General features: G+C 39.6%; 1 protein-coding gene across 1 annotated transcript in view; it reads left to right on the plus strand.

Annotated features, from left to right (window-relative positions):
* The window catches only part of Fshr (follicle stimulating hormone receptor), a 207,960-nt gene that overhangs the window by 96,262 nt on the left and 96,520 nt on the right, over nt 1-15,178 (plus strand). The window contains exon 2 of the mRNA NM_199237.2: nt 10,271-10,342. Within this exon, the coding sequence (NP_954707.1) occupies nt 10,271-10,342 (72 nt within the window). The remainder of the gene's footprint in view (nt 1-10,270; nt 10,343-15,178) is intronic.

A 15,178-nucleotide genomic window follows, 5' to 3' on the forward strand; every position in this document is an offset into this window, starting at 1 on the left:
CACAGAATATTAGAAATTGTGGACCATGTGTTCAAAATTAACTTAAAAGTAATTAATGGCAGATACCTCTCTCTTACACATTCTCCAGCCATATATGTATGAATACATACATAAATACATGTATGCATTCATAGAATTATAAAGAAATATCTCAGCTTTTTCCTATACTGTTTTGCATCATTGAACCTATGTTATTAGCTCCATAACCATTCCTACTCTGGTTTAGATGTGTCTCCTTGCTCTTATCTCTAGCTCTACAGAAGTTCCTTATGGTACACAATTTAGATTATGTATGTATGTTTGTTGTTGTTGTTATGCCACTGTGTCACCAACACGTAAAGCAGTGACTAATATCTGAATAGAGAAAACAGAAATTTTGTTGCCCTTTGTGGCTTATGACTGTACTTCTATCAGGTTTCCTGCTCTGTTGTGCTATCTATGGTGAGTATCACACCTAACAGAGTCTTCTTCATCGTGATGCTGACCCTATTACCCATAAACCCAGCTCTGTTTATCAAAGGAGGTGTCCACAGCAGTGTGTATATGACTTATTCATTTATGTGGCTAGTTGTGTGTCAACCCCAGTAGTGTGTTAACTGGAGGTTCTTGTTGTCTCCATGTTGTCAAGAACACTTGACACTGTTTCTTAACCACATTCTGAAAGAAAAAAAGAATAGAAATAATGAGAGCTTAGTGAAATTGACCCCATCATGCTCCTGGTTTCTGCCAACTCCTTAACAACCAGCCAGAGCAGCTTGTTGCCTACTCTATTTTATTTAGAACAGGTGTTCTCAACTTAACCATGCAGCCAAGTGCCCCAGCAAGCTTTTAAACTAAGGATGACTGAAATCCAAGACCCTTCCTGGGTCGAAGCTCAGGCACAGGTAGCATGCAAAAATTTCCATCAGAGGATTATATGTGACCAGGATTGAGAATCACTGCCTCTGAAGGATTCTGGCTTATTCACAGTACACTTTTTTGGATACCAGAAATCTCAAATTCAGTGTTTTAAATCACATATCAGGGTATGAGCAAATACTGACCAGACATCAGTCCATGGCAGTGTAAGGTGTCATTTAACCAGTATCATCCAATCTGTGATTATGTAAACTGCATTCCAGTCACACTACATCTTCTATGTCCTCAAGAAAAGCCAAAATTTCAGTTTTAGATGAAATCTCACAATTGGAAGTGCTGGCAACCAATTTGAATTTCTTTAAAATATTGTCTGGGTCGAAGAAAACATGTCTTGGACAGGATTCCATTCATGGGCCAATAATATACAGTTTTTATTTTAAACCAACTGCTCTGCCATATCATAAAATACTTTGTATATTTCTAGCATATCTGTATTAAATTCCTAGAAAGCTCAACTCTTTCATAATTCAAAATTGTCCTAGATGCTATTTCAGAGAAACTGATGAGTATAGTCAGACTAGCTTTAAGGAGATTAGAAACTTTCACAGTTTCTAATGTGACAAACAGTTGCCTTAAATGTAGAACAATTGCCAGTATAACCATCAGCCCACATCTGCCACCATTCATCTAGACTTATAATACAGAAGACATTGACTAGGCCATTTAGGTTCCACACAAGTCCCTGTGTCATGGGATCATCCCAGATGTCTTGAGTTATAGGAGCTGGGGTGATGCTATTTTAGAACAAATACAGCTCAATCCAATGAGTGGTAAAAGTCTAATAAGATATAAATTCATACAAAGGAGCTATTACAGGAAATGTTACAGTTTTTAGTTAGAGAGACGTGATTATATGTGGATTAAGTCAGATGAGTGGTAGAATGTGACCATTGAATCTGGACTCACAGACGCAGTGGTGAGAAGAATGAAGGGGACATTGGCACTCTTTAGGCTTCTTGGCTTTTGTGGCATCTTTTTGGGGGGTGGAAGAATGTGTGGCAAGCCGTCTTAAGGAGCAGTCCCTAAGTGTGATAGGTGAGACAGACTAGATCCAAGACACAGACAGGGGAAGCTGTGTGTAGCTCCTAGTCAAGGCTGCAAATGATGGGCTGAGACAGTGACCTGAACGATGGTACAGAGATCGGAAGAGGACATTCTGACTTTGTTACAGTAAATGAAGTTTTTTTCTGTCATGCCTTAGAACGGATTCTTTCTGTGATAAGTGCTTAATACAAAATTGTTTCTTTTACTTTACAAGAAGACTGAAATAAAAAGAGCATGAATATGATCCCATTGCATAACCATATTGTAAAACTTACCTGGGTCAACCTTATAATTTACTGCTGGGACTTATATGCTATATAAAATACAGGAAGAACAGGGCTCAGACTTCTAAGATTTTTGCCTGTTAGCCTTTCTCTTCAGCACAGTGTTTTTCTGATCAAAACATTCATAAACAGGTTAGAGAACAGGTCTCATGTTCTCAAGCAAGAAGAGAAAAAATAACTGGAGATCAAATGTGATGGTCAGGGTAGTTCTGTCAGTGGTCACTGTGAACAAAGGTGAGGAGAAGGCTTCCAAACTTGCTGGGAGGTTGTGTGAAGGAGGAAATAAATTCTGGCAAGGTAGTTAGAAATGTCATCATGCCTGCTATCAAATAGTACAGATGCTGAGATAAGACCACAGAAATGGAAATAGAAGACTATCAGACTCAGAGAATCTGTAAGAAAATGCTTAAACGAGACCCTTGAGCAGCCATCGTTCGAGAAGACTCCTCTGGAGAATCCTAATAAAAGAAGCAGCCATGCTTTTCCATTCATTATTCTGCACAGATTCAGAATACTGTTTCTCCCACACATGGGGCTTTCCAGGGGATGGGTTTTAGCTAGACATAGTGGCATATGTCTAATTACAAGCACTGGGGAGGAAGAGGCACAAGAACAACCTGGTCTATGTAGTGAATTTCAGGACAACCAAGGCTTTGGAGAGGGAGAGGGAGAGGGAAAAGAAGAGGGAGAGGAAGAAGGATAGGGACAGGGACAGGGACAGAGACAGAGAGACAGAGACCTTGTCTCAAAAATTAATTAAATTTTTTAAAATAGAAACTTTTATCTTTTCAGGGGAGGGTGGTTAATAACCCAGAAATCAACACAGAGACAAACTTCCTTTTTTGCCTCTTACTTCCTAATGAAGCTATAGACAGACACCATTGCTATCCCACTAATGTAAACAAAATAAAAGCCTAGTGGCATTGTTAATGTTAAAAGTCTACTGTTTGAATCCATTTAAACACCACTTTTTGGGTTTTTTGGTTCGGGGGTTTTGGTTTTTGGTCTTTTTTCTACTGCATGGTCCTAATCCAGGTGGGGGAATAATAACCTGGTAAAGAAGTTGCCTCCTCTTCCAGTTGCTATAGTTTCTGATCTCAAACAAGTTGAGCTGTGGAGGGAGAAAGATTAGAAGGAAAGGAATTCAATTATATCACCAATGGCCTGGTGGCCCTCAGTGTGGCAAGGATCCAGATAGCAGTTACTCTTCTCAGGGAGCTGCTTCGAGCTCAGCTGTCTCATGACACTGAAGAGCCCCTCAGGCATCTACCAATTACAGCCTCACTTTTGGTACCAATCCAATGTACAGAAAAGTCTACTTTTTGAAGGTAAGCATCTCCATTCTGTTAGGCCCAGGTCTACCTCATGGGAAAACTTAAACTTTGCCCAATTTTCTGTGGACCATAAATGTCCTACCCAAAAGTAGCTAGCCATTTTGTAGGTCACAGCTGAGTCATGTTCTAGTTCCTCTATTCGTCTAAACCTCAAATAACAGGAAGCACGTGTTAACTTCCTTAAATAATTCTCCTGTTACCTCCAATGCTTGGCTTAAACAGATTCCATACCTTGAAGAGATCTGAGAGAACACCAACACTTCTCTTCAGTCCTGCCTGGGAGATAATGAAGCCTACATCTAACTATATTTCCTTATACAACCTGAAGGCAGTTGCTGAACTAATGTTAATGTTGGCTAGACCTATTCCCATGTGTTCCACAGTAGGCAGAATCCCCTACTAAGGAGCAGGACATTTGCAAATATCTTAGTATTCTAGGCAGTTGGGATTTATACAAAAGCATAATGGATTTTTATAAAAAAAAATTAAGGTGAAGACCCAGGAGAAGTTTCAGTGAATAAGCATGCTTGCTATACAAATGTGAGGACCCAAGTTCATATTCCTAGAGCCCATATCAATCTGGCCATTGTAGTACTTCTTAACCTCAGCACCTCTGTGGTGAGGTGAGATAGTGAGATGCGAGTCCTCAGGAGCTCATGGGCCATCTAGCCTGGCATTTATAGCACAAACAAGAAGAAATCTTGTACACACAATGTAGAAAGTGAAAATTTGTATTTGAGGTTGCCCTCTGACTTCCATATTTATACCTTGCATGAATGTCTATACTTATACACGTACAGTCCATTATATATCATGTCTATCTAATCTATTTATCTATCATCCTTTCATCCATTTATTGGTCCATGAGTCAAGTAACATATTGTACCTCTATTGCTACTTAGCACATGGATCCAAGACTTATGAATAACAACAGAAGAATTATAATCAATTGGATTTCCAAGTTTCTTTAAAATCAGTCTGGCTGTCTACTAGGTCTTGGAAAATAGTTAATTCCCCATTGCTTGCACTGTTGTTTCTTTCTAATCGAACTGTTTGCTTGTTGCTATCTTCCTCTTTATATGGCATCTGGAAAACCATGCTCAGAACGCCGACTGGGGGAGGAGGTGCCCTAAGAGTTGTGAAGCATGGAAGCCCTTGGCATTGCCGGGTCAGGATAACGAGCAATCCCTTCCCTGTGTATCCTTGGCCAAGCTGTTCTCACTTCAAATTTTAAACTCTTGTGAAATTCAAAAAACATTGAGCCTAGTGTCATTTACACTTGGACCATCATAAAAAAGGCAGATTTCTCAAAAAGAATACTGGCTGTTTTCCAGACTGCCTGGAAGCTTTTTATGGAATCTTTTAAACTATTCTCCTATAAGCCAGAAAGGAAAATTACACTTGACCAAGGATGAATTCTCTTCCCAAAATATGAATTACTGTGACCAAAGGTAGAATTCAAGAAAAACTTAAAGCTTCCCAACATGGGGGGGAAAGAAATTCAGAGACCACCTACCCCATTTATCACAAAAGGACACTAAGGAACTTGTAAGGTAATTAACATTTTCTTTTTAGAGCATCTTGGTGAATTATGCATTCTTGCAAAAATTGTTTGTGTGTATTCTGTCCCTAACAGAGTAAGGTAAATGTGCTACCCTCCCCCCCCCCCTGCAAAGGCAAGTTGACGTCTGCTCTAAAACAAATAAATAAAACCTCTATTTCTACTCAGCACATGGATAAATAAAAGATGCACGGGATACAGCCGAGCAAGAATTTCAGTCTTCCAAAGTTTATCATGAAATATTTCAAATGCAGAATGACATAAAGATATCCATCAAATATCAGTCAGCCTGGCCAGGTCTTAATATTTGATCACCCTTTTTCCACTCTTCATTAAAGTATAGGGTATTTTAGAGGCAGTGCTGAGTGCTGTCTTACCTCTCTTGTTTTGTTTTGTTTTTTTTTTTATTAACTTGAGTGTTTCTTATTTACATTTCGAGTGTTATTCCCTTTCCCGGTTTCCAGGCAAACATCCCCCTAATCCCTCCCCCTCCCCTTCTTTATGGGTGTTCCCCTCCCCACCCTCCCCCCATTACTGCCCTCCCCCCAACAATCACGTTCACTGGGGGTTCAGTCTTAGCAGGACCAAGGGCTTCCCCTTCCACTGGTGATCTTACTAGAATATTCATTGCTACCTATGAGGTCAGAGTCCAGGGTCAGTCCATGTATAGTCTTTAGGTAGTGGCTTAGTCCCTGGAAGCTCTGGTTGATTGGCATTGTTGTACATATGGGGTCTCGAGCCCCTTCAAGCTCTTCCAGTTCTTTCTCTGATTCCTTCAACGGGGGTCCTATTCTCAGTTCAGTGGTCTGCTGCTGGCATTCGCCTCTGTATTTGCTGTATTCTGGCTGTGTCTCTCAGGAGCGATATACATCCGGCTCCTGTCGGCCTGCACTTCTTTGCTTCATCCATCTTGTCTAATTGGATGGCTGTATATGTATGGGCCACATGTGGGGCAGGCTCTGAATGGTGTTCCTTCTGTGTCTGTTTTAATCTTTGCCTCTCTCTTCCCTGCCAAGGGTATTCTTGTTCCCCTTTTAAAGAAGGAGTGAAGCATTCACATTTTGATCATCTGTCTTGAGTTTCATTTGTTCTAGGCATCTAGGGTAATTCAAGCATTTGGGCTAATAGCCACTTATCAGTGAGTGCATACCATGTATGTCTTTCTGTGTTTGGGTTAGCTCACTCAGGATGATATTTTCCAGTTCCAACCATTTGCCTACGAATTTCATAAAGTCGTTGTTTTTGATAGCTGAGTAATATTCCATTGTGTAGATGTACCACATTTTCTGTATCCATTCCTCTGTTGAAGGGCATCTGGGTTCTTTCCAGAAAATTGGACCTCTCTTGTTATATAGATAAATAGGGTGCCGATTCTAGTCCTGGCTATTCTCATTTCTTCAATTTTGTCGGCATCTCTATAAGTTTTGAAATGAAGGCTTCATTATTCAGATGTGGTGAAACCAACAGGTCTGAAGACAACTATCATTGAAAAAATGAATCCAGGGAAGTATACATTAGTGGTAGGAAGACACAGAATCTCACCAAAGGGGGAAGGGGGAAGTGTTAAGTAGTTTCAGAACCCATGGAGAGTGGACCCTTCCCTCATCTCTGAACCCTGCCTCTTGTTTCCATAGTAATGCCAGGAAGCAAAACATCATAACTGCCCGCCTTAGTCATCCTGATGATCCGATCTGCTGCAAAGATGAAAACATTTCACAGATTTTACACTTTTTTAGATAAAATATTTCTCTTTCTGTTGGTGGCCTGTAGACTCCCTCACAGACATGGTGGGGGATGGTCTTGTACATGATTCCTGATCTTGTCAAGCTGACAATTGATAGCAACAATCATGCCAGTGGTTTTTATCATATTGCTTTTGAGTTTTACTTTAAATTCTGACCAGGAATGGAATGATGAAGCACTGTCTTGTGTTTTTTTTTTTTTCTGTTTCAACAATTCATCTTCTACTGGTTTCTCAGGTGAGACACTAATTATGAATTTTCCATCTTTTTGTTCCTCAGCCTAATATAATAATTTAATGCTAAAAGATATATATAGATATAGATATAGATAGATAGATAGATAGATAGATAGATAGATAGATAGAGACAGAGATATCAGAATAACTTTTTATATTGTATTTTCTTATATTACCCAAAATCTTTTTTAATTGTAATTTCTTCTTTGACCCAATTGTAATTTCTTCTTTGACCCATGTTTGATTTGAAGGAGTGCTAATATTTTGTTTTTGTTTTGATTTTCCATATGGATGTGTGTGTGTTGATGAAAGGAATTAATTATCTTACAACTGATTTCTAAGTGACTTAGTAATTCCATTCTTGCCAAAGAAATGTATTCACTTTTACACGAATTTGCTTTGTGACCTATTTCAGGATCAATATTTTTTAAGCAATCTTTATTAATTTGGTGGGTTTCTGACCATTATGAATTCCTATCTAGTCAATGAGGGAAATTAATTTCTGTTCCTTGATGGCATGGGGGGGGCACATATGTGTACCTGTCTTCCTACTGAATTAAATTTTATCATCTAAAGGAAGTGTTCTGCTATAAGTTTTTTAGTGTCTAATTAAATTTATCTACAAGTATCTTTATTTTACCCTCACATTTGAATGGTAATTTTCTAGTCATACAATTCTAAATTGGCAATTACTTTTCGCTAATACTTTTGAAGATGTTTTTAAAACTTTTCTATTTTTTTCTTTGAAGCTATTTTGCCTTTTGCTCTCTGTGTGCTTTAAAAATATTTTATCTTATGGATCCACAGTTTTCATGCTTAATCTCTAGTGGTGAAATTTGGTTCCTTTTTCTGAAACAGCTTGAGATTTCTGAATCTGAAGGTTTATAGCTTTCACAATTATGGTCTGTTTTTCTGGGTGTTATTTCATTGGAAATGTGCTGGTCTCTATTTTCTGCACATTTCTTCCTGGAATGCATATGAAATGACAGAAAAATGAATTCGGAGGGAGAGAAGAGGTTAGGAGAAGGGAGAGGAGGGAGAGAAGATAAGGAGGGAAGCGGGAAGAGGGAGAGCCTTTGTGTTACCTGCTGTTATCTCATGACCCAGTTTAGCATCCGTGTACAAATTCCTCAGTTACCCAACTGGAAATCATGCACATTGCTCTCTCTGTCTTCAAATTCTGGTTCTCACACACTGCTGCTCAGAATAATCTGGGATTAGGTTTCTAACTCCGGGCTTTTGAAAATTTTTGACACTTTTGCACAAGCAAGCCCAGCCATTCACGTTTAAATGATATGTGTTATGATTTATTTCTGGAGAAAATTAAAATTGATCTTTTGAAACACTTTTAAAACTGTAAAAGCCCATAAAAATATGTTCAACAGTGAAGTGCAAAATCCAGTGTGAAGCTACATAGCTTCCATCCCAAATGACTATTCAGCCATACCACTCCAGGTCTGGCGGCTGACTTCGGTTTGGGTTGGTTTGATTTTCCAATTTTTATAATGATGTTTACAGATTTTTAAAAAGTCTCATATTAATAACTTTGGACAACCTAATACAGTCAGGGTCCTTGGAATTTTAGAAAACAATACTGTTACCAGAAGCACAGAAGTTGAGTTGTAAGACAGAGAGTCAGGTTTCGGGAGCAAAGCATTACGGCAGTGCTCTTCCATGGGCTCTCACGATGGGCAAGAGCATGGCATGCCAAGCTCAAGCAAAAGAAGATAAAAGCCCTGTGTACCTCTCTTACAGCGACACAACATCTGAAATTCCAAACCCACTCTAGCCATGTGAGGTAGCCTGCGGCCAGGAATGGAAACCAAACACTGTGGCTTGGAGAATTTCCCAAGATTCATTGCTTTGCTCTCCTGTCAGGTAGTAGTGTTCCTAAAACCTATGTAGAGAGAGCTATAATGTGCCAGGGACTGAGTGAACTGAGAGCTCAGAAGAAAATCCCTGCTTTTGTAGAACTCACTCTACCCATGGGAGGAAGACAATTATGTGAACATGCAGGCAAGTCCACAGAAGGTAGAACATACTAGAAGTACCACAAAGGAGATTTTAATCAGGAAAGAAGATGAGGGGACATATCAGCAGGATTGTCATTTTACATAGAGAGGTGAAGAAAAAAAAACTAGCCGAGAGTTAATTTTGAGAGAGTGGAAGATAAGTGAGTCAAACGGAAGATATGTAGGTAGATCAATGAGAGGATGAATCTGAAAATAGTGCCTAAAGCACGCATTGTAAACTCTTGTTATTAATTAGGCTGTTTATGAAACTTTGGAGAAAAAAGAGGTTGGGGGAGCTCAAGAACAGAAAACAGGAAGCTCTTACGGGCTTCTGAATGCCACTGTAAATAATTTGGATTTTTCCCTGACTGAGGTGGGAAGCAGAAGCTAATGGAAGTTAATTTTCAGCAAGGGTGAAACAGTTATTTCAAACAAAAGAAATGTCAAAAACTCGAGGTGGCTGACACTAAGAGAGAAGACTTGATAAATGGGGGAAATGATGACAATGACGTGTTTTTCAATCAATGGCAGAATTCAGCAGAAAAGGGGAAATAGAAGCATGAAATGCATAGAAAAAAAAGTGATGTTTGATATAGTGGATTCCCAGAAGAGAGGAGAAAAGATGGAGTATGGATGGGAGGGGCTGTTCTTAGGCACGAGCCCGGGTAGTTCATCTGTGGTATCAAATGCATTGCCAAGTAAGTGAGCTAACTGCAACGAACTGTGAGAGCAGGAGAAAACTTTCCTCAGCTTCCATTTCCCCATCCCCATGACCAAGAAATGGGATTCAAGGTCATCTCAATATGATCCTAAAGGACAATATGTCGTTCACTGTTAATAGGAAAATAGAAGGGTCCATACACAGAATCTCATGGCTGCTAAGTGGCAGGCCTTGGCTATGACGCTTGTTCATGTCTGCTATTGTGTTTCTTGAAATACAATGGTAAGAACCTTACCTCTTATGTTCATCTCATCATACAAAGAGAACCTAGACTAACGCTTTCCTGTGAAGAGGGGGAACAATTCCAACCCTTACCGTGGCAGGTACTGCATGCGCGTTGGCTGTGCCCTGATGTCATTCACTCTCAATTGCTCATGGTTGAGTAGATCGTAACGCTTTGTACACACTCTCTTTCCAGGAGGTTTGTGCTCACCAAGCTTCGAGTCATCCCGAAAGGATCATTTGCTGGATTTGGAGACCTGGAGAAAATGTAGGTATCTGATGCCACTGTGTGAATGTCTCAGTTGGACTTTGGAAAGTGACCTTGAGTCATGTCCAGCATGATGTTCTAAACGGGTGTTCATCCTTATCAAAAGGCCCTTACCATCAGATTCAACAAAGCAGGGATTGAATTTATTTGGAAAAAATGTTCTGGGGTGTGTGTGTGTGTGTGTGTGTGTGTGTGTGTGTGTGTGTGTGTGTTACTTATTGTTATTTCAAAACTAATACAATATTACAACTATTATAAAAGTTTGCATTGCATTAGATATTACAAATAAGCTAAACTTGACTTATGTGGCAGTATGCAGGAATATATGGAAAGATTACTCATACTATATTTTAGAAATCCTACAGTACTATGTAAGACCTATAAATTTGGTGACTAAAAACATGTCCTCTTTTCCATGGGAAAGACTGCATTTAGAAGTCACTTGATGTGCCAAACATCTTTTACATATCTTCCTATTTCCTTTCTCTATCTTGATTCCTATTAAACAATGTTTAAGAACAATTGCTAATTCCTTTAGAATATAAAGGATCACAATATGCATTTAGTCACTATTTTGGATAGAAAAAGTTGCTCTCCAGAGACTTTTGAGTAGACATTTCATAAACTAACTCCTTTCCTTACTTCCTTTTTGGTTTTCTGCTTACTGCCGTGTTTTTCTCTCAGAGACATGCTACCACTATTTCTCGTTGGCTTTGAATCAAGAGCAAGGCTTAACATCTGTGTTCTCAGCACTCATCAGGCCTCTGGTTCTCACATCATGCATGCAAGCAAGGTGCAAACACTTAAAAGTACTAAGAACATTTTCAGGACTGACAGAGAAGTCTCCTTTGCTATAATGAACACCACTCATTTATTGATGTAGTTTAATTTAGAGTTGGCTCCAAATGAGATTTCCCGGAAGTGGAGTGCAGCAGTAAACCCAGAGTAATATCTTTCACACCTCATGTGACGTGCCCTGTCTTTGAAGGCCTCTGTCGCCTTCTCCCAGGATTGTGAAGGGTGACAGTGGCACAGCAGGGTGAGAACTTCCATACCAGTAGTATACTCATAGACATCCTGCACATTCAGAAAGGGAAGACTTGCATTGTTTCCGTAAGTACACTCCGAGTTGTACTGTGCGATTAGAAAGGGAATATTTGTATTGGGAATCCATGAAAGCCACCCTCAGGCTCATATGCTTCTTCTAGAAGCTGTTGGAAATTTTTAGTTTTTACATATACCTTTAAGACTATTTCTTAATGATATCTGAGAAAGAGAGAAAGTAATAGATTATCAAGAGGGACACAAAGTGCTGTTTCTACAGTTAACTGTTTGCATGATAGTGGTCAGAGTCCTGATTGGCTGCCAATTTTTATATAAACTACGTAACTCTGAAATATTCTTTAACACCTCTACTTTCTTAACTATGTTTGAGAAAAGGAGTTTTGAAAGAGACCATCATTGTCTTATTAAATGGGAAATCAATTTAAAATGTTTTGTCTTCCAGTGTCTTTACCTGGTAAAGATGTTGACCACAAGGATAGGCACTCATTTGAAAAAAAGCATATCATGAAAGCCATAGGATTTAAAGGGTTTGGGCTGAAGTAGATTGGTGCTCCTTGGTAGATTAGCCAATGCCTTGACATTGATGTAACATATTCTAGACGACTATAAGAATATCCTGGGTCTCCCCAAAACCCTTCTACTTGCATACAGACAGAAGTAATGTTTGCCACAAACAATGCATCTTATAAAACGTAATCAGGCAAATATGGGTGACCCCTTACAGGGCAGTCAGCATCAGACAAACCATCTTGTGGTTAAAGAGCTGGTCAAAGGGAGCTGACATAGCAATAATACAAGTGCAAAGCCAGATGGCCTCCTAGTTTCCAGGCTCTCCCTCCTTCCATCATCTCATACTCTGTTTTGGTCAATGTTAAGCTCCTATCTTTCTGGATCCATCCTTTTCACCAGGGTCTGTCCTTTATCTTTTAACCATTGTCTAAATTTTTTAATTGGATATTTTATGTATTTAAATTTCAAAGGTTATTCCCTTTCCTGGTTCACCCCTTTCCCATCCCACCTCTCCCCTGCTTCTATAAGGATGTTCTCCCTCCCACATATCCACTCCCACCTCAACAACCTGGCATTCCCCTATACTGGAGCATCAAGCCTTTAAAGAACCAAGGGCCTTTCCTCCCATTAATGCTAGACAGTGCCATCCTCTGCTACATATGTGACTGAAGTCATGGGTCCCTCTATATGTACTCTTGGTTGGTGGCTTAGTCCCTGGGAGTTCTGGGGAGATCTAGTTGGTTGATATTGTGGTTCTTCCTATGTGGTTACAAACCCCGTCAGCTGCTTCAATCCTTTCTCTTACTCTTTCATTGGGGTCCTCATACTCGGTCTGGTGGTTGGCTGAAGGCATCCTCATCTGTATCAGTAAGGCTCTCGTAGAGCCTCTCAGGAGACATCCATATCAGGCTCCTATTTGCAAACACTTCCTGGTATCAGCAAGAGTGACTAGGTTTGGTGGCTACGTATGGGATGGATCCCCAGGTAGGGCAGTCTTTGAGTGGCCTTTCCTTCAGTCTCTGATCCACTCATTGTCCTTGTATTTCCTCCTGTGAGTATTTTGCTCCTTATTCCAAGAAGGACTGAAGCATCCACATTTTGATCTTCCTTTTTCTTGAGTTTCATATGGTTTCTGAATTGTATCTTGAATAATCTGAGCTTTGTGGAGAATATCCACTTATAAGTGAGTGCATACCATGTATGTTCTTTTGTGATTGGATTACCTCACTCAGGATGATATTTTCTAGTTCTATCCATTTGCCTAAGAATTTCATGAAGTCATTGTTTTTAATAGTAGTACTATTAAATATTTAATAGTAGTACTCCATTGTGTAAATGTACCACATTTTCTGTATCCATTTCTCTATTGAAGGAATTGGGTTCTTTCATTTCTGGCTATTATAAATAAGGCTGCTATGAACATAGTGAGGTATGTGTCTTTGTTATATGTTGGAGCATCCTTTGGCTATGTGCCCAGGAGTGCACTAGCTAGGTCCTCAGGTAGCACTGTGTTGAATTTTCTGTGGAACCACCAGACTGATTTCCAGAGTGGTTGTACCAACTTCCAATCCCATCAACAGTGGAGGAGTGTTCCTCTTTCTCCACATCCTCACCAGCATCTGCTGTCACCTGAGTTTTTGATCTTAGCCATTCTGACTGGTGTGAGGTAGAATCTCAGGGTTGTTTGATTTGCACTTCCCTGATGACTAAGGATGTTGAACATTTCTTTAGGCGCTTCTCAGCCATTCGATATTTCTCAGTTGAGAATTCTTTGTTTAGCTCTCCACCCTGTTTTTAATAGAATTATTTGATTCTCTGGAGTCTAACTTCTTGATTTCTTTGGCTTCATCTTCCATGCCTCCCTCTCCACAAATCTCTTTAATTCATTCTGCATATGACCAAGTTCACTTCTACCCTTATTAAAAGGAGGGAAAGGAAATACCTTCTCTTGAATGCCCCCTCCTCACGATGCATTGTCCTCTCTGTCTATCAGGAGCACCATGATAGACCAGCCTCCCCTACCATTATGCCTCATTCCCTTTCAGTCACATCTTCACCTGCACAGACTTGCTATTTGGCTACAAATTTTTCAAAAATATAATTATTCTATAAAGATACCAGATAACAACGATAATTGCCAAATCAAGTGGCTTTGGGGAGGACAGGGAAAAACCAATTAGTGCAGCAGACTTCAGTGAGTACCTGTCACATGGTTCAGTCCTCAATGAATGTTAACTACGGTGATAGTAGCTGTGATGAGAATGCTACTAAGAAACTCCTGCCAGGATAACTCCTACCATAGTCCAAGTCTTAGTTCACATCCAGAAACCTTCCCAAACCACACGGGCCACAGTGGCTTTGCTGACTTTCCTCTTCACCCTGAGAAGGCTAAATTGTTTTGTAGAAATGTTTACCCAACTATCAGCAGCACTGAATCCCTACTATCCCGCTCACTTCTGAAGTACTGAAGCACCAGCTTCGGTTTTGTTTTGTGGCTTTTTTCTCCCGCACACTAAGTACATGTGGGTGTGGGAGACATTGCCAGCTCTAAAAATGAGTTCATAATTGAGGTGGCAGGCAGTTTGAACATCATGTTCTCTTAGCTTCCATGGCTGCTGGAGGATTGGTTCTGTAATCAGGGCAAGTCACTGTAAATTTTGATCCTTTTATGGGATTGAGCAATGAAAAGGTCAGCTCTTTTTTCAGGAATAGAGCTCCACAAAGAAGTGAAGCCAGGACAGTTGTCACCATCTTTCCACCAGAGGTAGAGATAAGAACAAAATTAATGTAATGGAAGGGAAGACTCAGAGAGAGTCCAACCCCTAAGGACACTAGCACCTGAATAAAGCTGCTCCCAAAGCCGTTCTTCTTCTCTGACCATCAGGCTAAATGAACCATTAAGTTCCCTTGTTATTCTTAAACCTGTTGAGAGTTTATTTCCTTCTGCCTCTCAGAACAGCAAATGTTCATATCACTGATTTTGCACAGAACTTCTTATGTATTTTTTTTAAAATCTTGGGCTGTATTTTAATTGTGACTATGTAATTACCTGGGTCACAATAGATTTCCATGCCCATCTGCTTATTGACTGCTTCATTATTGACCAAAACCATTTATATTATTTAGTATATTGTGTTCATATTTATAAGTCTTCTCCTGTCACCTTATACTGATTATGTTTATTTACTCAATTTTGTCTTCCTTATATTTTTATTATATCTAACTCTATGCAGCATGAATTCAATGCTGCATAAAAACAAG

This window comes from Rattus norvegicus, chromosome 6 (genome assembly GCF_036323735.1).
Source record: "Rattus norvegicus strain BN/NHsdMcwi chromosome 6, GRCr8, whole genome shotgun sequence".
Lineage (NCBI taxonomy): Eukaryota > Metazoa > Chordata > Mammalia > Rodentia > Muridae > Rattus > Rattus norvegicus.